General features: G+C 45.2%; 1 protein-coding gene across 1 annotated transcript in view; it reads right to left on the bottom strand.

Annotated features, from left to right (window-relative positions):
• Positions 1-15,829: 15,829 nt before the first annotated feature.
• Positions 15,830-24,354, bottom strand: part of SETD1B (SET domain containing 1B, histone lysine methyltransferase) — a 993,120-nt gene continuing 984,595 nt past the window's right edge. The window contains exon 18 of the mRNA XM_069619589.1: positions 15,830-21,058. Within this exon, the coding sequence (XP_069475690.1) occupies positions 20,885-21,058 (174 nt within the window). The 3' untranslated portion in view covers positions 15,830-20,884. The remainder of the gene's footprint in view (positions 21,059-24,354) is intronic.

The following is a 24,354-nucleotide window of genomic DNA, read 5'->3' as shown; positions in this document are numbered from 1 at the left end:
TACTTCTTTTTGCTGATCTCCTCTGGACCCTCATCACTTCTTCAGTCTCATCTGGGGTTAACAGTAGGGGGGTCTCGCCTTTGCAGGGTTTGCTCTTTTTCCTTGTACTTTTCCGGTGGTGGGAGTTACTTCCTCCACCACAAAGGGGCCTTCAAATCTGGTCATGTTTTTTCACATAGATAAGGTATTGTGCGTATAGGGCGGTGGGTTGGAGCATACTCTGTATGTCGAACTTTTGGCTGTGTTCATCATTATTCTTTGACCCCACCTGCCATTTGCCAATCTGTTGAGAGACAAAAGAAAAACTCGCCGTCATAGAAGTGAAATATTCATGCATTTAATTTCCAAGAACAACAGGAGCACTATGGGTGTCTGTTCATGCTCTAGTGGGAGGAGACCACGTTTTGAATGATTATCCTCGGCTTTTACCAGGATTTTAACCTATTTTATTATGGGTGCTATTACCCTCTCTGTCCGCTGGAGACTTGTTTGAGCTATTCTTCCCTCAGTATTAGCCCTAATTAATGAGCATCTGGTCTTCGAGGGTTGTTTTATTGCTTTATTTAATATGAGAGAAATAGGTCTTGCGTTTGGCGAACTGTTTATCTAATGCGCTCCTCTGTACCAGTCAAAACCTCCCTTTTCAATAACCTCGGTGCGTTGAGGCAGCTACTGTCCGATTTGTTAATTTCTATTTCTTTTAGCTAATTTAGCTGGTTTATTTTTTCTGCAGCCTCGATGTTCCTTAAGGCTTTCCCATCATTTTTGAAGAGCAGCGCCGTCCATTTGATCTTCACATTTGCGTTTCTGCTTTAAGCAAGCATTATATGTATTCTTATGCCTCTTGCATTACAGCAGATATATATTTGATTATGTCTTCTAGTGTCTATTGTGCGCAATGCATGTTCTTCATGTATGAATGCAAGTTGACCTAATGTTCATGTAGCTTTGTGATGGATGCATAGCTACTTCGTGTATCGTGGGTCTGCATGTGTCAGAGGTGAGATAACATCACTTGTTTCGTCATTTCTTGGCTACAGCAGGTTCATGCATGCTAGATCTTGTAGGCTAATTTAGTCTTCAATCGTTCTTTAGTAAGGCTGTTAGGGACTTCTTAGTGAATATCGCCTTTGTCGGCAGTGGAGTGGGGGCAGTTGCCAAGACTGATACACTTCGCTCATTGTTTTGACATATAGGCGGGGGAGGGGCAGGTGCCCTGGATGACGCATTCATCTGTCCCTTGACCTTTTAGACCCATCTTCCGGAAACAGGTAAAAAAAAAGGTATTCCACCTGCAGGCATAGATGGATTTTGAGGCGGGCCTTCTAGCACAGCGGACCATGTACAGAACGTTCTCTGACAAATCCCACTCCTTATACCTCAAACTTTTAGCAGCCAACCATGAAGAGGATAGGGTGCAGGACCCACCCCCCCCTCTGAGTGGGACAGGAAGTCCGTCCTCTGCGGTAGGAGTCATGTTCAGCATCTCTGGGTATCACGGCCCAATCCGGAGCAATCAAGATCATCGTGGACCCCAACAGGTGTACTTACTCAGAATAAGCAGTATGACGGGCATCGGCAGGAACTCAGAGCAGGTTGAAGTCCCGCTTGACTGTAAAGATGTCTCCTAGAACCACCCAGGCTAGGGAATTATCCGAATCAGATCAAAATGCACTTCCCGTTCACACTGGAAGCAAAAAGGACCCACTGGATAAAGACCCCAATAGAAGAAATGGTCCTCCAGAACTTCCTGGCAGAGCTACCACTTGTGGGAAGTCAAAGACTTTTTGCAAAAGACAACCGCCCATATGTTGTTCTTGACTGCCAGATGAGCTGCTGTCAGACTCCACAGTCCAGAACCGCAACAACATTGCTACTCTGCACAGAGGGAAGAAAGCCACACCACCCCATCCTTTGAGGTAATACGTGGCTACCGTGTTGTCCGTGAGGATCAACACCGTCTTGCCTATCAAAGAGGGTAGGAAAGCGACTAGAGCCAGCCTGATCGCTCTTAATTCCAGCAAATTGATGTGCTCATGGCACTCCGATGGGGACCAAAGGCCGCTAACTGCGAGGTCTAAGAGGTGAGCATCCCAGCCTTTCTGATACACATCTGTGAGCTGAGTCCTTTGGAGCCAAGGTTGCTAAAACAATACCCCTCTCAGAAGGTTGTTTTTCAGGACAACCATTTCTGGTCTCTGGACACTTTCGCCGAGACCTGAAGAAGGCTCGACGTCCATCCCTGAAACTCAGACTGTGAATTCAGAATTCACTGCAGGGACCTCATCCATAGACGGGCTTCTGGCCCCACAAGGATGCAGGAGGCCATAAACCCCAGTAAGCACAGAAGAGCAGAGGCTGGAACCATTTCCTGTGGTTGGAAGACGTGGACCATCTTGGTGATGTACGCCACTATGATCGTGCCGGAACACCGGGCCCGGCAGATGTACATGATCGCTTTCATGAATATAATGGACTGAGACAGAACAACTTGAGACTTCCTGGTATTCAGGGAGAAGCCCAAGCTTTGCAATAGTCTGCACATCCAGTACAGGTGTCCCAAAGTCATGGTTGGGGGGAAAACATGAATGCCATTATTTATAAGGCGAGCTGCTAACACTGCTGGCAATTTGGTGAAAACCCTGGGTGCCAAAGAAAGGCCGAACCACAGGACCTTGAACTGGTAGTGAGCATTCCTACATTTGTCCAGATGGAATTAAGCATTCTGGAGATCCATGGAGACTAATCAGTCGTCCAGGTCAAGGGTCTGAGAAATCTGCACTAGAGCAACCATCTGAACTTGTCCATGCGCAGATACAAGTTCAGAAGCTGCAGATCCAAGATGGTATCAGATTATTTCCCTCTTTGGCACCAGAAAATAGTTTGAATACCAATCCCTGCCTCTTTCCAAGCCGGGTACCCATTATATGGCCCCTTTTGCCAGACGCCGATGAATCCTCTCCAGCAAGAGGGGCTCTGGAGGTAAGGGATTGTTGCCAGGAGGGTGGTCTTGAGGGCGATGAGCAAAAGAGAGGCAGTATCCTAGGTGAATGACCTGTAAGGCCCAGACATCGGAAGTGGTAAACCTCCATTCCTTGCCGAACTGGGGTAACCAGTATCCCAAAGAGGTACAGTGGTGGAAGTCCTCTTTGCACTGGGGGCTGCAGAGGGCACAGTGGAGGTGGAGTCACCTCCTCTGAGTCGTTGCTGACCTTGCCCGTCTAAGGGTGCCTGCCCTCACCCTCTCTGGACATAAGAGGTGAATGGGTGAAACCCTGTTGGGCACTACTGCTGGACCACTAGACACAGCAACTTTGCAGTCTCCTATCAGTCCTTACATTTTTGCAATAACTCATCGGCCTTCGTGAAGAACAGGTTCATGCTGTCAAAAAGCATTTCCAGAGATGTTTCTTCATCTGGCACAAAAACGAACACCCTGAGCCAGGACAGTCTCTGCAAGATCGTGCTAATGGCTAAGGGCTTCATCACAGTCTTCAGTATATAGACCCAACTAAAGATTCTGGTGTGAGGCTTCCTCAAAGCCATCGCACATCTCCCCCTCAGAGATGTAGTTGGTACTTCAGACATGATGGACAGGGCACACGAGGCATTCAAACAAGGGAGGTCCAGGTTTGAAGAGCCAAATGTTTTCCTTGCCTGTGTATTTAATCTCTTGCTCTCCCTGTCAGAGGGCAAGGATAGAAAGGACGTGGTATTTAGGTTTGCCATAAGAGCCTGTATCACCAAACTCTCCGGCAATGCATGAGCTGAGAGGAACATAGGGTCCAAAGGGGCCGGCCTGTGCTATCCTAGCCATGTCCCGGTCAAAACAGTGAGTACCGAGACCAGCTAGGCCCAGAGTTTCAGAACTGATCCCTCTGCTGCCTGATTGAATGGTGATAGGGCCTCTTTCTTTGGCCCCTCGTCCAAAATGTCCATCAACTCGTACTGCACCCTAGGGCGTGAAGGAGCAGACAACCCCAAGGTGTTCACCACCTTGGCCATCAAGCACTTAAAAGTAGCTGGTCTTGCTTGGGGTTGGAGCTGGGGGCATGTCAACCTCTGGCGAGGTGTCTAGGCCTCTTACAAGTCAGTTGCAAGATCCACCATGTCCCTCTGCTCCCCAAAAAATATCTCCTAAAGTCTCGGACCTCCCTTGGATGGAGGGGTTAAAATCTAAAAGGGATGAGCTCCCCTTCCTCATCATAAATATCTGCCACATGTGATATGTATGCACTTCTGGAGAGCGTGGCCAATTCCCTCGTGACTAAGGGTGTTATTGTTGCCGATGGCACCATATGAGGGTGTGCCGATGTCAGAGGACCAACGTCCGAAGACAGAACAATGTGACCTTTCAACGGGATCTTGTCACATCTACTCTAAGTCCTCGCCGGCTCGTCTGAGGTCAGTTGAACCCATTGGCTTGGTCGAGGCCGGGACCACCTGGAGGCCTCCCATTTCTCTTTTGTAGAGGATTGGGTTGGAAAAGGTACCCATTGAGCCAGGTCCTCCAAGGCTTCCCTGGAGGGTTGGCCCCTCGTCAAAGAGGAAGAAGAATGGTGCCTTGAAGAACCACCTGGAGATGTGGATCATTTACAGTGCTTCTTTCAGTCGACACAGGGCTTGAATCCTGAGGACTCGCCTGGATTTGGCATGTCGTGAAGAACGAAAATTGCAATATTCAAAAAGAGCTGCGCGTTCCTTAAGTGAAAAAAGGCCCCAAGGTCATCGGGCGTGGCGGCTCTACATATATAGCTCATACATTACTTACCGCAATCGTATTTCTGATGCTTGTATCTGCTTAGATTCACATGCTGTTCATATAGTCCGACATCTAGTGGAAGTCACAGAGTATTGCATTTTGTTTTCGAAGTTTGAAAAGGGACGCCGACTGGGGGTGACTAACACTATCCCTAATGTGATGTGTACTGTACCCCATATGTCATGTTCGGCGCGGCGCAGAGGGAGGCATCAGGCAGAGCAGACAGAGCCGTACTGCGCCCCCTGGTGTCAGAAAAGCCTCTGAAGAGTCCATTAGAATTGCCATTTGAGACTGAGACACATTTTAATTGGAGCCAGAGTTCATTTAATGCCCCAGTCCAACCCTGACCACCACACTGAACTGGGCTGCCTGGCTTATATAGCAACATGACCCACCCCATGATTGAAACTAGGGCATATGGTCTGCAGCTGTGAGCGTAAGAGGTGTGAGAGTTGGGATTGGCTGGGCTCTCACTTCCTGATACTGAGACTGAAGGGGCTGGGTTAAAGCTGTAAGAGCCCTGGCAGCCATTTTCAAACTCTGTTTCATTGAGAGGCTGCTTGTGTGGATATTCCTGCTGTACTGCTGTTGGAAAGGCAAATGAGTTAGGGGAGGCTCTATGGGTGTTTAAGGATTCCCCATGTTATTCTTTTCCATAAAAGGGGTTTCCTATGGTCTCCCTGTAATGGAAGGGATGATTTAATTTGCAAGGTCCAGTTCAGGTTTTCCAGTTGGGCCAGAAGGGCATTGTGGGAGAAGTTTTCCATCTGAGGGTGGTTTGCCTGTACATTTTCAGTGTTTGGGCCGCGAGACAGGTTTCCGGATGCCCAATTCCACTTCCTGGATCCAGTTTGGGTTTTCTTTCGGTTTCCGAGGGGCATTATTGATAAAGCAATTTTTGTATTACTGGTTTAGCTTAGAACCCAGCTCTGAGTTGCCTGGCTCTGAGATCACCAGACGAAGTTCCAGGTAGGATACGGTCACACATTCCCCCAACTTTTCCATTGAGCCCCCCTCTATGTTTGCCAAGTCTGCTATCCCCTCCCCAGGATCTATTAAACTGCATCCAAGCGCCACCTTTCACAATGCGTTGAGGACTGGCCACGTAGGGTATAGTGCTCTGTGGGAGGGACCCCCCCCCCCCGTGTGCCTGGTTCGCTTTTGTAGATTTTGGCAAAGTGGGACTTCTTGGAACAGCTGTGGTTGCTTCCAGGTTTTTTGATCCCCTTTCATTCACAGGAAGACCAGACTTCCGGCACCCTCACATTCGTCTGCTTTTGGAATAGAAGGGGAAGGACTTCTTGTCCACTGAACTAGGACAAAGGGCTCTATAGATGGCACTGCGCTCCCTGGATGGACTATGTCTCCTACTGAAGTTTTCCCGTGAGGACTCTTCTGTTGCTCTTCCTGGCCACCCTGAGTTAGCACTTCACAGATCCTCTGTGGTGTTGACATCCCATTGTTGTGTATTTTCCATATGTAAGTCTTACCCCAGGCTGGACCATTTCACTCATTGCCGGAATCGATTTAGGAGAACCCCTCTTCTCATCTTCCATTGAGAATAACAGCCTCTGTAGAGTGTTGCTGAACTGTAAATTTGGAGAGTGTTGCTTGGACATGTTTCTCCCAGCTTCTGATGTTTGGTTAGGCCATCAGAACCTGTTGTGCTGGGCTGACATTTTCTGGACAGTCCCTGCAGTTGGTGGTTTCACCTCCTAGCTGAAGGTACACTGCAGGGCTTCCTTCGGTCTGGGGAACTTTATTTTTCAACTTAAGGGCCATGGCTCTTCCCAGCTCATTTCGATGACTATAGTCGCCTTCCTTTACAGTCCCAGGCTGTGGGGTGAATGCCAAAGGGTCATGAGCAGGAGGTCCCAACATACGAAGAGCACTCAGTTACCTTTTCCAGGCGATACTGCAACGTGATCTAAAAAGTAGGCCAATACTTTGTCTGGCTGGAAGTGGATAGGCTCTAAGGATAAATTCACAACAAGGAGGTTCAATACATCCAAGTGTCTATTGGATTCAAAATGCTAGTGACCAATATCCTCCTATATGGCACAGTGGAGAAAGGAGTCCTCACTGTCCCATAGCAGCCATAAGGGATCTCAACCTTTAGCCCTGTCCTTACCAGTACCTTCTCAAACTCTGACAGCTCCAACCTCTTAGGGGAGAAGATCTGAAAATGTGGTGCCCAAGAGTTCCTGCAGGAGGTCATCTTTACGTCAGTAGCCTGGGTAATTAACTGCAACAGTTAATTTAGCTTTTGTTGCCGTTTGACCTTGGGGCCACGTTTCCTCATAAGTAGAGTACAGTTCACCCACTTATGAAGAAGGATCTGGCCTGGAAGAAGGGAATAGTTTCTTACCTGTAACTCCATTTCTCCAGCATTGGTATCTTTCATGGATTCACATGCTTAGAATATTCCCCGTCGTCAGGCTGGGAATCCCCGGTACATTATATAGACCCTTTCCCGTAGGAAAACTTTTTCGACGCTTATGCGTCCTATCCACCTCGTTTTGTATCATGCGTGCCCGCACCGTCAGGACGTCATGATATAAATACAGGACCCGCCCCCGCGCTCCCTCAGATTTCGGCCCCCAAAGTAGTGGGGGAACCGGTTTGCATGTTCAGGGGAGGCAGGTGGGCGCATGTGAATCCATGAAAGATACCAATGCTGGAGAAATGGAGTTACGGGTAAGAAAACTATTCCCTTCTCCAGCATTGGATCTTTCATGGATTCACATGCTTAGAATAGATTACACAGCAGTACACCCCCAAGAGAGGAGGCGTGCATGCAAACCCATATACTTTCTTCGCAAAGCCCGTTCCCTATGATCATGTATACATTAGTAATCGTTAACATAGGAAAACGAACCACATACAGTCATAAATTCCACAGGATGCAACCCCTCAGTCGGGGCTTACCTTATTGGAATAGGTGTCGGAGCACCGCCTGTCCCATCCGGGTATCTTCGGCATGTTGCTGCGACAGGCAGTAATGGCGGGTAAAGGTGTGTGTAGCCGCCCAGGTAGCCGCCATGCAGATGTCCCCCAGAGGGACTCCGGCCCACAGTGCCGTCGACGATGCCGCTGCTCTAGTTGAATGAGCTCTTGGCCGTCGTAGAAGAGGCTTCCCTGCCCTGGAATGGCAGTACGAAATGGTAGATGACACCCATCTTGACAGTCCTTGCTTTGAAATGGCTTTTCCTCTAGCACCCAAACCATAGGCCACGAACAGTTGTCTCGTTTCTCTGAATGGTTGCGTACGATGAAGATAAAACTTGAGAGCCCTTTTTACATCCAATGTGTGTAACGTGCGCTCCGCTCCAGAGCATGGTTCCGGAAAAAACGTAGGCAACACAATAGAGGAGTGTTTATGGAACACCGAAGGAGCTTTCGGTATGAACTGTGGGTTAGTGGCAAGGGCTACCTTGTTCTTGAAAAATCGTAAGTATGGTGGGTCTACCATTAGAGCCTGAACTTCTGAAATACGTCGGGCTGAAGTGATGGCCACCAGGAAGGCCAATTTCCACGACAAAAACTTTAGAGACGATGATGACATGGGCTCAAAAGGAGGCTTCATAAGAGACGTTAAGACCAGATTGAGGCTCCACTCCGGCGGAAATTTCTTCTCTGGAGGGAAACTCCGAAAGAGGCCTTTAAGGAAGTGCTTAATCAGGCGGTCGCTGAACAATGGTGCCGAATGCCGTCGACGAGTAAACCTGGAAATGGCGGCCAGGTGTACTTTTATTGACGATACTGATAGGCCCTTTTGAGCTAATAACAGCAAGTATGGAAGGAGCTGTTCCGGCTCAATCGATTGCGGGGCCAAACCTGGTTGATCCTCACACCATTGACAGAAACTTCTCCATTTGTACGTGTATGAGGCGTTTGTGGAAGGCGCTCTTGCCGCTTGCAGGATACGCCGACAGTCCTCCGGCATCGTTAGCCGACCAAATTCGGCGAAGTCAGGAGCCAGGCCGTCAACTTGAGGCTGTCCGGGTCGTGATGCCAAACAACACCTTCCTGTCGAGACAGAAGGTCGGGGGTCTTCTGGAATCTCATCGGTTCCGCCACCGCTAAGTGTAGCAGGTCTGAAAACCACACCTGTCTGGCCCAGTACGGGGCCACCAGAATTACCCGACATGGGTACCTGAGGATCCATTGCAACGTCCTCCGGACCAGGGGAAATGGAGGGAATGCGTACAGGAATTTGTTCGACCATGGGAAGGAGAACGCATCCCCCAGTGAGCCCTGCTGAGGCCATCTGCTTGCGTATTGATGACATTTCCTGTTGTTCTTCGTCGCGAACAAATCTATGGAAGGATGTCCCCATTTCTTGAATACTTGCTGTAGTTGTTGGTCGTTCAGCACCCATTCGTGAACTTCGTTCATTTCTCTGCTGAGGGCATCGGCTTCCACATTTCTCACGCCTGGCAGGTGGAACGCCAAGATTTGTGTGTTGTAGGGCCCAATGCCAGATTTTCTGTGCCTCCGTCGATAGGGACCTGGAACGTGTCCCTCCTTGTATCCTCAAGTAGAACATCGTAGTGGTGTTGTCCGTCATGACACGCACCACCGAGTCCCTCAGTTGAGGAAGAAAAGATTTCAGAGCCCATCGCACTGCTCTCAGTTCTAGCAGGTTGATATGCAGGGAGGACTCCTGCAACGACCACTGGCCTTGTACCTGTAACGTATCCAGATGAGCTCCCCATCCGCTCAGCGATGCATCCGTCACCACCGTCTTTTGGAACTCCGGTTCCAGTAGAGGCATTCCTTTCATTAGATGAGTAGACACTTTCCACCAGCAGAGTGCTTGTACTAGTTGTTCGTCGACGACCAGTCTGTCGGACCAGCGACCTCTGCTCTGCGCCCAACGGTCCGCTAGAAATTCCTGGCAAGGCCTCATAAACAGACGCCAGTTGCTTATCAACGGAATGCAGGACGACATGGTCCCTAGCAGGGACATGTATGTGCGCACCGACACCTTGGTACCGCATCTCCATTCCGACGCCTTGCTTTTCAGTTTCTGAATTCTTTCGCTGGATGGTCTCACCAGGCTTGTGTGTGTATGAAACTCCGCTCCTAGAAAAACCAAGGTCCTCAAAGGCTCTACGGAGGACTTGTTGAAGTTTATTGCGAAGCCCAGTTCCTGTAAGAGGGACATTGTGGCCCTTAGACTGTTTCGTGTTTGTTCCCTGGACGAACCTCTGACCAGCCAGTCGTCCAGATATGGATAGACATGGTGACCATCCTTCCTTAAATGGGCCGCTATAGGGGCCAAGCACTTGGTGAACGTCCTAGGGGAGGACTTGAGCCCGAACGGGAGGACCTTGAACTGAAAATGCTTTCTCCCGACGACGAACCTTAAATATCTCCTGTGTCGTGGGCGTATTGGGATGCGAAAATAGGCGTCTTGAAGGTCTAGAGACGCCAGATAATCCATGGGTTGCACCGACCTGATAACCTCCTGGAGCTTTAGCATTTTGAATTTTTGGCTCTTTAGCCATTTGTTGAGTACCCTCAGGTCGAGAATGGGCCTCCATTTTCCGTTTGGCTTCTTGACAACAAAGAACCGGGAATAAACTCCGTGTCCTTCCTGTGCCACAGGAACTCTCTCTACCGCTCCTTTTCGCAACATAAGCGCCGCCTCTTGTCGTAGGATTCGGAGGTGGGGCTGGGTCGAAAATACAGGCGGAAGACGTGGAGGCTTGTCTTTGAATTGTAGCGCATGACCCATGCGAATCGTGTCTAGGACCCATCGATCTGTGGTGATGCATTTCCATTGGTCGAAATGATGAGAGACTTGTCCCCCCAGGACGTTCCGAAGGCCGTCATTGGTTGCCGGTTTGTTTGTTCTTCGTCGACGATGGACCCGAGCCTCGCCGCCTGGAAGCTTGATAGTCTCTGCTTCTACTTGCCGACTGGGACGCTCGTCTGAACCCTTGTGAAGAGTACGAGGGCCTGTTAAATCCACGGTCCCTCGAGGCTCCAAAGCGGGAGTTTCCAGAAGCACCCCTAAAGGGGCGAAAAGAGCGAAAGTTTCTACCCGTTTGGAGGGCGCCGAGGGACCTAGCAGTATCCGTGTCTTCTTTCATCCCCTTCAACGCTTCATCAACCTTTTCGCCAAACAGGTGTTCCCCTTCACATGGCATGTCAAGGACTTTGTACTGGACTTCAGGACGGAAAGTAGTACATTTGAGCCACGCTTGTCGACGAAGTACTACTCCATGGTTGATTTGTTTGAAGCCAGACTCTGCTAGGTCAACTGCAATATTAATTGCGTGGTTCGAGGCCTCTTCGCCATCCCGCACCAGTAACATAGCTGCTTTCCGGTGTTCGTCTGGCAGATGTTCTAGGATAGGGGCTAGTTTGTGCCACATTTCTCTATCATATCGTGACACGATCGCTAAGGAATTGGCTGCTCTTACCGTCGTCGCACCGACCGAGAGCACCTTTTTTCCAAAGGCGTCTTGCCTCCTAGCCTCGCTTTCTGGTGGCGTTGAACATTTTTGCTGTACCCTGGCCTTCCTAGCCGCTGCCGCCGACACCACCGAGTCAGACAGAGGCTGTGATGTTAGACATTTTGGAGTTGACTCCGGAGCTTTAAACTTTTTCTCAATCCGTCCCTTTATAGCTGGCTCCGAGAACGGATGGCGCATCGTCTTGAGACCTTCTTGCCACACGTGGTCCAGAATTGGGATGGCAAATACCGATTTCCTCCTTTGACCCATATGGTCAAAAAGGAAACAGTCTTTCTTCTGCTCTTCAGGAATCAAGCCGAACTCGGAACAAGCTTTTCCCATCATTGCATGGAAGGCTCCCACATCATCCGGAGGAGATGGCTGTGTCTGGCTCCTCGTAGACTCTACCTCTACATCCGAATTCCATGTTGGGTCCCTCGACGGTGAAAGGGAGATGTCTGACCCTGAGTCACCCAGTATAGAATCGGACTCCGATAACTCACCCTCCTCCTGCGCTCGAGGACGATCTTTTACCGCCTGGGGAGCCGATGGGTTTTTAGTCGTCGAGCGAGCTGCACAAGTTTGCTCGTCGACGGAAGGTACAGAAAAAAGTGACGAAGTCCCAGGTTGAGGGATCTGCATATCCAGCCGCTGCAGGAGCTTCTGAAGAGTATTAAGCACATCCAGAGACAAAACTGTCTGGGGGGTCAGTAATGTTGATGATATAGGCACCATACCCCCACTCGCATTCATCGTCGTCGTCGACGTGGAAGGCCGTAAGCCTAAATCCGATGGCTGCAGAACCGTGCCACCTTCTCCTTCCGCCGAGCAGGCCGTGTCTGGCTGCAGTAAGACTTCAGGGGGGATCGGGTCATAGACCTCTGGCAGCCAAGCCATAGACTGAGTCTCCGTCGACGAAGGAATCCCAACCGCTGCTGCCTGAACAGTAATAGGCATCGTCAATGACACCGAGGTCGACGAGCAAGTAGTTGTCGTCGAGCCCTTAGACTTCGTCGCCGATTTCGATGCCGACTTCCCGGCTGAAGCATCTCGACTCATGGAAGACCTGGGACGGTCCCCTGAGGAGGATTTTGACAGCGCTTGCCTCTCCGTCTTAGATGATGAGGAGGAGGAGGGCTTTTTATGTGATGAGGACGACCCAGCATGCTTCCCCTTATGCTTGTCCTCAGCGCGGTTTTCTGCTGGCCGTACCTTTTTTGATGGAGGTTCCGACTTGCTCCTGGAGGCCGTGGAGCCAACTTCCGAAGCCGGGTAGGCACCCGCTCCGTCATTAAGCCAGTCGACCAGCCTTCTTTTACGGTCCTTAAGGGTTTTTTGGGAGAAACCCTGGCATATCTCACATGTATCCGCCGTGTGGTGCGGGTGTAGACAGTAGATACAATCCATGTGGGCATCTCCTTCATAAACTTTTTTGAGGCCACATGTCGCACAAGGGCGAAATAACGCTTTTCCAGACATAATTCTCCAGAATTTGAACGTCGCCGAAGCGAAACAGAAGAAACAACCTAGTTTCCACTAGCAGTAATCACGAGGATCCCACTACTTTGAAAGACGGTTGAAATCTGAGGGAGCGCGGGGGCTGGTCCTGTATTTATATCATGACGTCCTGACGGTGCGGGCACGCATGATACAAAACGAGGTGGATAGGACGCATAAGCGTCGAAAAAGTTTTCCTACGGGAAAGGGTCTATATAATGTACCGGGGATTCCCAGCCTGACGACGGGGAATATTCTAAGCATGTGAATCCATGAAAGATCCAATGCTGGAGAAGGATGTTGTACAGGGGTAATTAACTTCCCTTTGTACCTGCATGGTGGGTTCCCTAGTTTTGGGCATTTGCCCTGTTTCTACCTCTTTATGATACTGCAGGGTGATTGGATAGGTAGTTATCCAGAAACTCAATGTCTGGTGCTCCATTTGTTGCCTCACATGGGCTTGATGCTTGATCTGAAAGAAGAAAAAATAGGCGTGCAGGGGTTTTGACTTAACGAATTGTGTCTTGGTGTTGGCGTGATAGATTGACATTCCAGTCAAGGTCTCAATCCCACTTCTGACACCGCATATCATAGATTGGATATTTGGGACCAAGAAGTAATCCAAGATCAGATGCTTGAAAGTTCAGCAATGTTATCACAATTTTATCAGGGGCTGTGTACAGGGGTGGGAAAACAAATATAGACAAGATCTTGCTCAAAGAAATAACAAAACACAAGATGGCCTTTTTCCACCAATGACTCTTAAAGCTGCTTCATAAATCTCAGGGTGAGTGGTCAGGTTTTTGAGTCTCAGCTGTCACTGTTCAAAAGTCACCAGAGGAGTTACCTCACTACTCTGTCTAGTATGTAGCAAACCCTTGTTCTGCTTCTCTGATCGTAGGTGTGGGCTTTCCACGGCCCTGTACCCCTAGACAACCAGTCCTTGTTGTTATGCAGGACCCTCAGGGGTCTCTTAGAGATGGTGATGGGGTCAGTCAGGAGACAGGCAGAAATTCCTACTAGGCTTGCTTCCCGACTGTTCTCCTCACCTCCTCTCTAAATTGTCATTGACTATCTGACGGCCACTGGAACCTTCTCCCACCTGTTGGGCATGCCTAGGGCCTGACCTGGAACTCCCCAACATCCTACTTCTAGCTGAGTAGCCCGTTTCTGGCTCCTCACCTCCATTTTCAATATCTTAAAATCCTGATCTCTTTTCTCTATTGCTTTGTATTTTCTCTTCAAATAATAGTCAACCCCTGACCCACTTTCTTCACCCTCCTTTGAAGACTCCCTACCCGACCACCTCCCGATTTGTTACTGTGTCTTTATTACCACCTTAGCCTTTTGTCGCCACTCCACTGTGGGTCTTACTTCTTGACGCCATCCTTCTGTTACTCCTTCATTCTGCTCGTCTCTTCCTGTAACTTTACTCCTGATTTTACTTCCTTCATTTCCACTATTCATACTACCGCCTTCCACTCAACTCCTGGTTTTGCACCTCTGCTACGGCTATCGACTTCCACTCCACTCTTGACTTTAGTTCTTCCCGCCTTTGCTTCGCTACTACTTCCGACTTGCACTACACTCTTGCTTTTTCTTCCTATCCCCTTTAACTCTCACCACTTTGTCTTCTGTACAGATCACCTCCTCTCAACTGCTGCCACTTCTAACACTCCGCTGTACATCACTCTTTTGTCCCCATAGTCTCTGCAGCACCTCCCTCCTCCAGCAGTCCTCCCTCTATAGACTTCTCTCAAACAGGAGCCGCCTGCTCTTGTCAGCCACCACACTGCACTGGGCTTGCTGGCTTATATATCAACATGCCCCTCTCCAGGTTGGAATGAGGGTAGATGGTGTGCCGCTGTGAGGCTAAAGGGTGTAAGAGTTGGGATTGGCTGAGCTCCCATCTACTTATAGACAGAATGAGGCTTGGTTAAACCCGTAAAAGCCCTGGCAGCAATTTTGAAACTCTGTGTGCAGGGGGAGGCTGCACATGCTTCTTGTTTAGAGGATATCATGCTTTGCTGCCTTTGGAAAATGTGGTAGGTGGGCTCTAGGTTTCCCTGAGGGTCATCCTATAGTCTCCCTGTCCTGGAAGGGATGATTTTATTTCCCTGGCCCATTCCAGATTTTCTGGTTGGTACAGAAGGGCATTGTGGAAAAGTTACTCCATCTGAGGGTGGTTTGCCCATACAATTTCGGTGTTTGGGCCCCGCGACAGGTTTGCTTATATCTTCCCTGGATTAAGTGAGCTGACCGAGTAATTTTAAAGGTTAATCCTCTCCCCGGTCTCTAATACATACCACTTTCCAGATACAGAGTTATGTTTCTGATTGGCATTATGGGAAACTTATTTTTCTATTACTGGTTTGACTAAGTGGTGAGCTAAGTGCCTGAGTCGCCTCGCTTGCAGTCACCATACGAAGCTCCAGACAGGGAACTTTGACACACAATCAAGAAGTAATCAGGATGGATACATATAGCTAAAACGTCTGCCTGAAATCCATGTATTTGAAAATCTTCAAAACAGGATATCCATTTTGCTGCAATGGGTGCTTCCTAATACAGCCTTTGATGGGTAAAAAAACAATCCATACAAGTGTATGCAGGGGATTGAGGGTATCCAGTGAATATCACAAGAAGCAATCCTACACACCCCCAGCCAATGACGAAGATAAACCGACATTGAAAATAAAAACTTTTACCACACCATTTTCAAAACTAACAACTAGAGGTTAGGAGTGTGCAAATGTAAATCTACAGCAGATTCAGGTTATAAAACCACCATTACAGCATGGGAGAAAACTTTAGCTGTTTGCACTAGAAAATGGAAGCCATACGATTTATCTTTCCGTAAACATGCACCTGTTGTAAGCATTGAAAGCATATTTAGACAAACCTCCTTAATGGTCAAGTCTAATGGAGTCTTTGGATGTGTAAACATGGGGCAGCTCAAATCAGTACATGTATGGGTAAGTGAAAATATTGCTCTCTGGAGCTGTGCAATGGACCACACTTGTTACTTTGGCAATAACATAAAAAAAACAAAGAATTATGATGCACATGTTGAGCAATCCTTTTAAATAAATCACAAAAACAATTTAGAAGTATGAAAAATCAGTATATTTATAGTTTGCTTTATAAAAGTTACTATAATACAATTGTACTGAGATTTGAATTCACAAAAATATTAACAAATATGTACAAGACAAACAAAACACTTTCTTCAAAACAAAATACACATTGTAAACAGTCTATAGGCACAGAACGACTGTAGATTTATACATAGACTATAAAAATCAGAAATCTTCAAAACAGATTTTATGGACACAAAAGAAAGGTCAATATGAGAAAAAGACTTATTGCAAACCGAAGCATATGCTGTTATTTTGAAAGGAGGTCTCTAGCTTTTAGCTGTCACGCTTGGAGAACACAAACCCTTATTGACCAAACGACAAAACACCAAGCATTAGGGTGGTTTTTGAAAATGACCCTTTATTGGAATTAGAGTGTCCTTTAACAGTGCCTGTTTACTTTTACAAATACTACAGTGGCAAATTAGAAGATAAAAAACAAATTTGAACTCCAGTTACAAGTCTGCTTAAATACATTTCAGGGTTTTTTAGGAATAGTCGACTGTACACGTTTTCCTCTTATAATAAATAGAATTTGCACATTAGGGTTCAGACTGGCAAAAAAGCCTCAACTTGGCTTTTTCTCCTCAACTTTAATGCTTCTAATTTCATATACAATATCGAAAAAAGATATCTGTACACAATTTACATTGTACAAAGCTTGACACAAGCTGAAACTGGTACCAGCTCAATTTTATGTGTGTTTTCCTCTCACCATGAGTTTGAGCAGTCATCTTTTAAAAAGAACTTCAAATTACAATATTCACTGTAATAAACTATTTACAAGCTTTTGAAATACAAAGAAATCAGCAAAAAATCAACATGTTTCTACAAGAAACAATGTTAGCCTATCTAAGAGTGCCTATTTACATAAGATGCATTTATTTTTTCCTCAAAACCCCTTTTTTCCCCATTTTGTAACACAAATGTACTGAAATGATCCCTGAAACTGTCACAATTCTGGTTGCATCTGCTACAAAATTTGTCAAGAGTTGGACAGCCCATTTTTTTGTAGGCATACAAAAAGGATGTTTGGGAAGCATGATCTTAACTATCTGTGGGTGGGAAGTTTTAGGTGAGTAGTCTCTCCATAACCATACTGAGTCCCAACGTGGTTCTGAACCATATGCAGATTGGGGCATCTTTAGCCCTGGAAAATAAAATTGGGAAGCAACAAGAAAGTTGAAAGCGCGCAGTACATAGACAGAATACTGTATGCATTAACTGGTCTATTGAGAGCCAAATTATCAAACACTATCTTACACACATCCACAGGCACCCAAAAGCAATCAACAAGGGTTGGACTTAACTTGTAGAGTGCTTATGCTGCGTTTTATAGACCTTTGACACAACTTGTAACAAAGCCAAAATGCACCTTTTGAAGGCATTTTCCACTTGTCTGCCATTAAAAACAAAACAGCCCGGTTTCTCAAAAGATGTACAATCTACACCCCTTTTTGCCATCAGAACCCCATAGGTCATTTTTGAAAAATAATCATTCCCTCCCAGGGTGGTGGAAAAGGAGGATAAAAATGACTCACTGAATGCTGAAATAGATGGTTATACACTTTTCCTCTAACGACCATATAGAATGAGGTTTGGTAACAAGATTATTTTGGGCCTCATTGCAGAAATTAGGTTTAGTTTCCTGTTCTCACGAAGTACTTCTGGTTGAACCGCTAATAAGAGGTACAGATCAACAAGTAGGTAGTCGTCACTGTTGACTTCGCATACAAACATTTAAAAGTCAATTTGTTGCAAAGAATGGCAACTCAAAACACAGTAGAATATATTAGTCATTTCACTGCAACAAAATAACTTTTTGGCCTGCATACTTGCCTGGATAAGTGCATTTACCTAAACTCCTCTTGCATAATCATATGAAACGCGAGTGATGTCCCTCCCTTTTGGCGTAATTGTCACATGCTATGCCTGGTTTAACAGTAAAACAAAGGCGCCAAAGTGGAACAGAAGTCTGGACGCACAACATTCAGACTTCCATTCTACAATCCAAAGGTTTCCATCAGTTGTGACCCAGCTCAGATTTACAACTCAATTCTAGAGCTTTGACTGATCAAATGGCTTAATCCGAGATTTAAAATCAACAGGAAAAGCTTAAATATGAGATAAGATGGGATTTAGAAATGCAATGATCTTGCATTTATACTGAACTCCACTGTCACTAACTCTATTAATGGACTTTTTGCCAGGCAAAATGTGGAGACAGCAAAATAAGCGGAAGACATTTCTACTAATACTACGACATAAAAAGCTGTCACTTTCACATGATGTAATAGAAGAGAAAGCAAATATGTATTACAAGTATTAAAACCTGTAAATATCATAAATGAGCATTACGAAACATGTGCAAAAATCTTCCAACATCAACATTCGAGTAAATATAGGACTTGGGCTCCTATCTGCACAGTGAAGTTGGAAAACATTTGATCCACATAATTCAATTTGGGCAAACACCTTTGTATCTCTTATAATGATCACTACACTAGATGGCGTCTCACAAATCCATTCTCCCACCTCTTTCTTGGTTAGATATGATGGAGCTCTTTTTTTAATCATCGAGCCCTTCTTCCCGATGAGGTACATTAAGAAAAAGTGCTTTAAAATACCTTTGAGGCTGGTTTTAGTTCACAAACAAATATATGCCAAACAGGCACTGCGCATTAAGGTCGATGCTATGAGAACCCAGTCGGGTCCAGAAAATCAACAATCATTCGAAAGCACCGGTCTGTCCCAGCTGTTATGGGAAAGGCACTGATGGATTCTAGCTCAGAGGAAACCGAGTTTCAGACAAAAAAAATCCCAAGAAACAAATTCAGTAGTCCAAAATACTAGGCGCAGAGCCTTACCACTTTTCTCAGGAAAAACCACGGGAAGATATTGCAAATACTAATAAAATCGTGCTGAATAACACACTTTCCCACACATTTGTAACAAGGCTGAAGTCCAGCAAATACCAATGCCATTTTTGTTTCCAATAAACTACTTTTCGATTTGCTGAAACACTTTACATTATTTAGGATTTTTCTATTGTATCGAGACAGATATTTTGACAGCTCCTATAATGTGTACTAATGGTTCATGTAGCTTGACCATTTCTCCGGTTCTTTATGACTATGTCAGTTACATTTCATCAGCTAACTAAACACCATGAGTGCCTTTTTGGTCATAACATTTTTTATTCTTGTGTGATCTACCTGTAGCTGCCCTACCAATCTGCCCATTCCATACAAGAATTGGATCTCCCAATGCCACTTGGAAGGAAAGCAAGGAATGTGTTGCACTGCACTTCAAACTGTGATATAGAAAACACGAATAAAATGCTAGCAATGATTCACTCTTACCCCCCAGAACCAAACGCACACATTGGTATTAATGACCCAATTAAAAAGTTGACACATTTCATTGACATCTCCACCCCTTTGTAACGGACATGCTGAAAGCTGAACTTTCGTGGACAATAATTTGATAAAAAAATAAATACAAATATTTCTCTGAGTCAGCTACAAGGGGCAGACGTCTTTGGGGGAGTTTAATGCTGGCAATATTCCCATTATAGGAACAAATTGCTGGTTTAATACATAAATAATTCTCTATCGGAAACTTCTTTCAATGGTGCTCTGGACTGCTGTTATTCTTACACTTTGGATTACATCGATTTGCTCCTTGAAAGGAAATATTAAGAATTGGAAAATACATAAACAGGACGTTAACCAATAGAAATGGGTGATGGAACTGCTGGTGGATTTGTAGAGTAATGCGCTTCGATTTCATGTTTGGCTCATGACCTTTCTGTATGAGGTAAATGAGCTTTCCAACTCGATCTCTGTTGTGTTAAAGGGACACTGTCCACCTGTGAGGTTTCTCAGTCTTCAAGGAAGAATCGATAATACAGATGGACTCATTTTGGGTAGTTTTAAATGGGTGTTTTCAATTGTGCAAGCAGCACCAGCACTCATGTTTTCAAATGGTACACCATTAGTAATAAGGACTGGGGGGGCTATGAAGTGGCGTGTAAGGCCCTTCCCCCTCTTGCCAAGGATGCAAGGTGTTAAACAAGCCAGTCCCTGCACGGATACCGAATTAGAGATACTTAAGAGATCACAGTGAAAAAAAAAGAATGTGTCCCACTGTAAAACAACAAAAAAGGGAAGAAAAAAGTCAACACTTAATTATTTGTCACAGGTTATTAGCCATAAAAACAGTTAGTTTAAAGAATGCAAGTCCAGGGTAATTTCTCCAACACTGACTGAACATAATTTCATAGCGGATCATGTATTCTACATATAATAGATCTTTAAAATCTATGATAAGTACTGATAAGCAACAACACTTTCTTTAAATGAGGCGTTTTCTTGCAAATGGCCACAATACTCAATATGTCCTTGCTTGTCCTCTTATGTCACATAATGCTCTGGACATTTTTGAATGTATTGATCCACACACATCATGCCCCACATTTTTCACAAGGCTTCATTTAGCACCAAAATTGTATTCTTAAAGGCAGGTCAGACCATCTATTGCATGTTTTAATTCTGCTGCGAGAACCTTAATTTTACCTAAAGCTTGCCCTCTGTGCAAAACCAGCCAACTCTGGCCCGGCACTACTTCTGACATTTCAGTCTTCACGTCCAGGTTGAGTAGTCTTAACAAAAATGATGAAGGTAGCAGCATACGCGGAGAGGAGTTGGAAGAAGGGGAGGGAACTGAGTACCATAAACCACCAGAAGGCGCAATACGGGGTTGAACATTGAGAACTAAGTTTTGTGAGATTACTTGTGTCACAAAGTGGTAATTGCCGTGTTGTATTATTTTTGCTTCAGGAATTGAAAGAGGAAGAGCACCTTAATTGTAAACAGTCCTGATGTACATGTGCGTTTTAGCTTGTGAGCCCAAGAGAAGTGCGAAATGTTTTTTTTTCCATTTTCTTTTTGGCAAAGTGCGATCACACCTCATATATAACAGTCCAACATGGCTGAAGGTGCAATTTCAGAGGCAACCTTTTAATTGAGTGTTCCTCTGCAGTTCTCAGCCCCACATAAACAGGGGATCTTCACATCTTCTATTGGAAATTTGTAATCGTAAGTAATTTCCTCATTCACATTAATTTGCTGTTTGGAGTAGATGACAATTTTCTTCTGTGACTCCACAGTGATGACTTTAGCATAGCAATTTGGCTGTAAAAAAGGAAATGAGAAACCGTTAAAAACAATAATGCTGTCTCTCACTGCTGTTCGTGGGTCATTTTTAAATTCCAAGCTTTTTCTCTATAAAAAGTTGCAGCATTAACTACGTTTTTCTATAACTTGAACATGTTAATTGCATGGTGGATAGGGTCGTAGTGTCCTGCGAAAAGCCAAGGACAAACAAATTACAGCTTCATTAGTGTATTGAACTCCCTGACAAGCACAAAATTATATCATAATGCTGAATTGGAGGCACATATCTTTGTAAAATAGATAGTTTTGGGTCTTTTATCAACCAGGCAAGTTAAGGTCACTTTGGAGAATTCAGATACAATCCCAGTCTTGAAAAAACTCTCTGGACACCTCTCTTCCCTCCAATTTTCAACTGATTTCTTTACTTTCTTTTTAATCTAAACTTCTTGAAAGAATGGTCTACTCACACGTATCGTCGTTTTTACACCTTTACTCTCTTCTTCGTCCACTTCAAACAGGCCTTTCACACACTACTGAATCTGCTTTAGAACACGTTTCTAATTTGCTTGTTTCCACCTGTCACATCTTCTACCCTCCCTTGTGACTGATCTGCCGATTTTGACACTGTCAATCCCTCAATTCTCCTTTCCTCCCTAGGTTTTTCTGGTTCTATTGTTCAGTGGTTTCAGTCCTATGCCTCCGATTGATCACATGGGCCAGCAAATGTTCTTTCTCTCGTCCCCCGCTTTATGGTTTCCCAACGGGGTACCTTTCCATCTCTATAATATTCATATTTCCAATCTCATCAGCTCCTTCAATCTTTCCTTCCACTTTTATGTTGACACACAAATCTTTTCATCGTTTTGCAACTTCTCTGACTATCTTCACTCTTGTCTCGTCCTGTCTCTCAGCAATCCAGTCCTAGATGGCCTCTCACTTCGTCCATCTGCTCCCAATCTTTGTGTCAACCTTGACTCCTCTCTATCCTTTTCATCTCACATCACACTGCCTGCATTGCCCATTTTCACCTCCATAATCTTCATCAGGCTCAGACCTCTCTCATTCCATGCAACTACGCTCTCTCTTCTCTCGTCTTAACTACTGCGCTGTCCTATTGCTTGGTCTCCCTTCCTCTCACCTGGCCCCTCTTCGCTCTGTCTTTAATTCTGCTATTCATCTCCTCTTTCGACACTCCCTGTGGTTCTCTATCAATCCTTCTCTCTGCTTCATTCCTTTCTTTTAATCTTTATTTTCTTTTTCACTTTCTCGGCATCGTTTCTTTAAGTGTCTTCGTGACCTTGCTCCTTCCCATCTCTTCTCTAGTCTCAATTTAATCCCCAAAATGGTCATTTTGCTCTCAACCCCCCCCCCCCGGTCGTCTCTCTGTTCCTAAACCCCTTTTTACTACTTCCCGTTTTAGCTCTTACTTTACTGGCCCCAAACAATGGAACGCTTTGTCCTTTCATATACGCTCGTAGTATATGGGGGCCCCTTTTTTGCAATGAAAAATTTTTGGCAGATGGAAACGCCCCCTTGGTGTCCTTAGTCCCGCCCTCCTATATGGGTGTTATATCTTTTAATATAAATGTAATATAAAATTGACCTCAAAGACGATATCTATTTTATATCAAATGTATAACTTTTTTTAATATAAAGTGTTTTTGTAGTTTGATATTAAAAATGATATAATTTATATCAGACACAATAACTATCAACACTAAATATTGCGCTTTACCATAAAAATATATATATATTGCATGGCATTTTATTTCCAAAGTGTATCAATTCTAAATCTGTTCATAACATAAAACATGACATACGTGACTTTGCAATAAATAGTATAGCAACGCTAGTTGCCCTTGTACATTGATGACATGCCTGTGACAGTTGGAATCCTTTTACAATGTATGATCAGACATGCCCTTGAGAACTGAAAACATGTCCTTGATAGTTGTAGTCAACACGTGCTTCGACCTCTAGGTCTTTCTCAAGACTAACTTTCTAATCAAGGTACTTGCAGGATAATTCAACTGTTTAGCATATTTCTTGTCAGGCAATCATCCTTTACTCCGGAACTGTATTCAATATGCTCAACCAGTTGTCCTTCTCACTGGTTGAAATACTCCTATCATTCGATTTTTCAAGGTGTAGTTTTGCAGCGATCAGATGCCCGAATAGCATGTTGAAAACAACAATTTTAATGGTAAAGCGCAATCTGTAGTGTTGATAGTTATTGTGTCTGCAATTATACTAAATGCGTGTGGGGCAACACCTAATCGACATCGAAGGTTTCGTTACAGCTGGGAAATCTGCGGAAAATGGGTACTATACTCATGAGAGCCAAGAAGCGGAAAGAGCAAAAAGGAATTTTACTAAACAGTCGTCAAATGAGGATCAGCACGCAATAGAACGGGATCAAGAGACCCTCCGGATACCCACTTCTCCATTATCTGAGAGGTTGTCACATGGACTAAGTCATGCTCTCCTTAGAGTGACAACTTGCACGTTGTGAAAGACTTAGAGGTCGCCGACATAGACAAGAGTGATTCCTTTACCACGACTGAAAGTGCATCGGATCCTGGCAAAAATGTGAAGGTAATAACATTGAATGCTTACCCGCTATTTGCATGGAAACGAAAGAAAAGGCCATTAGTTAATGCCCCAAACAAGCATACCAATGGTCAAATGTAATGACTCATGTAGCTTTCTAGGGAAGCTATCCCTCCCACAAATTGAAAGAAACATGATAGGGAAGTCCATATAATAAAATTACAAGAAAAACCATCAAAAGATAGGGGAGGTGAATAAGCAAAAACTAAGCTAGGAAACCACGGAGCTGAACAACCTTAACCTATTGTTAAACGTATTTACTTATTTGTTGGAGGAAGGAGTTGAAGATGTGAATGCAACACTAATTCACACCCTCGCACTAATTACGATCCATTCTCCTATTCCTGCCTACTGGTGGTTTGGAAGTTATAAAACCGTTTCTAACATTAGCAGAAATAAATGGAGATAACGGTAGCCAAATTTAGACTGAGTGAAAATAAATTTGCTGAGGATATTAGCCATCAAGGAAGATGTTAGCGAAAGATGCCTGAGCAAGTCGCTACAGCACCAACGTCACTTAGGTGACTAATACACAATGATGAGCAAAGACCTTCAGCTGAGAAAATACTTCCAAAGATTGTGAACACCTCGAATCCAATGCGACAGAAGAACCCCATAGGAGAGTTTTGAGACAGGATCAGTGGTCAGTACCCGCAACTTGGACGAAGGAAAGCTAACAAAGATGGGGGAATCACCACCCAAAA

This window comes from Ambystoma mexicanum, chromosome 10 (genome assembly GCF_040938575.1).
Source record: "Ambystoma mexicanum isolate Mex_15411 chromosome 10, UKY_AmexF1_1, whole genome shotgun sequence".
In the NCBI taxonomy this organism is placed as follows: domain Eukaryota; kingdom Metazoa; phylum Chordata; class Amphibia; order Caudata; family Ambystomatidae; genus Ambystoma; species Ambystoma mexicanum.
This window is presented reverse-complemented; position numbering and strand designations above follow the sequence as displayed.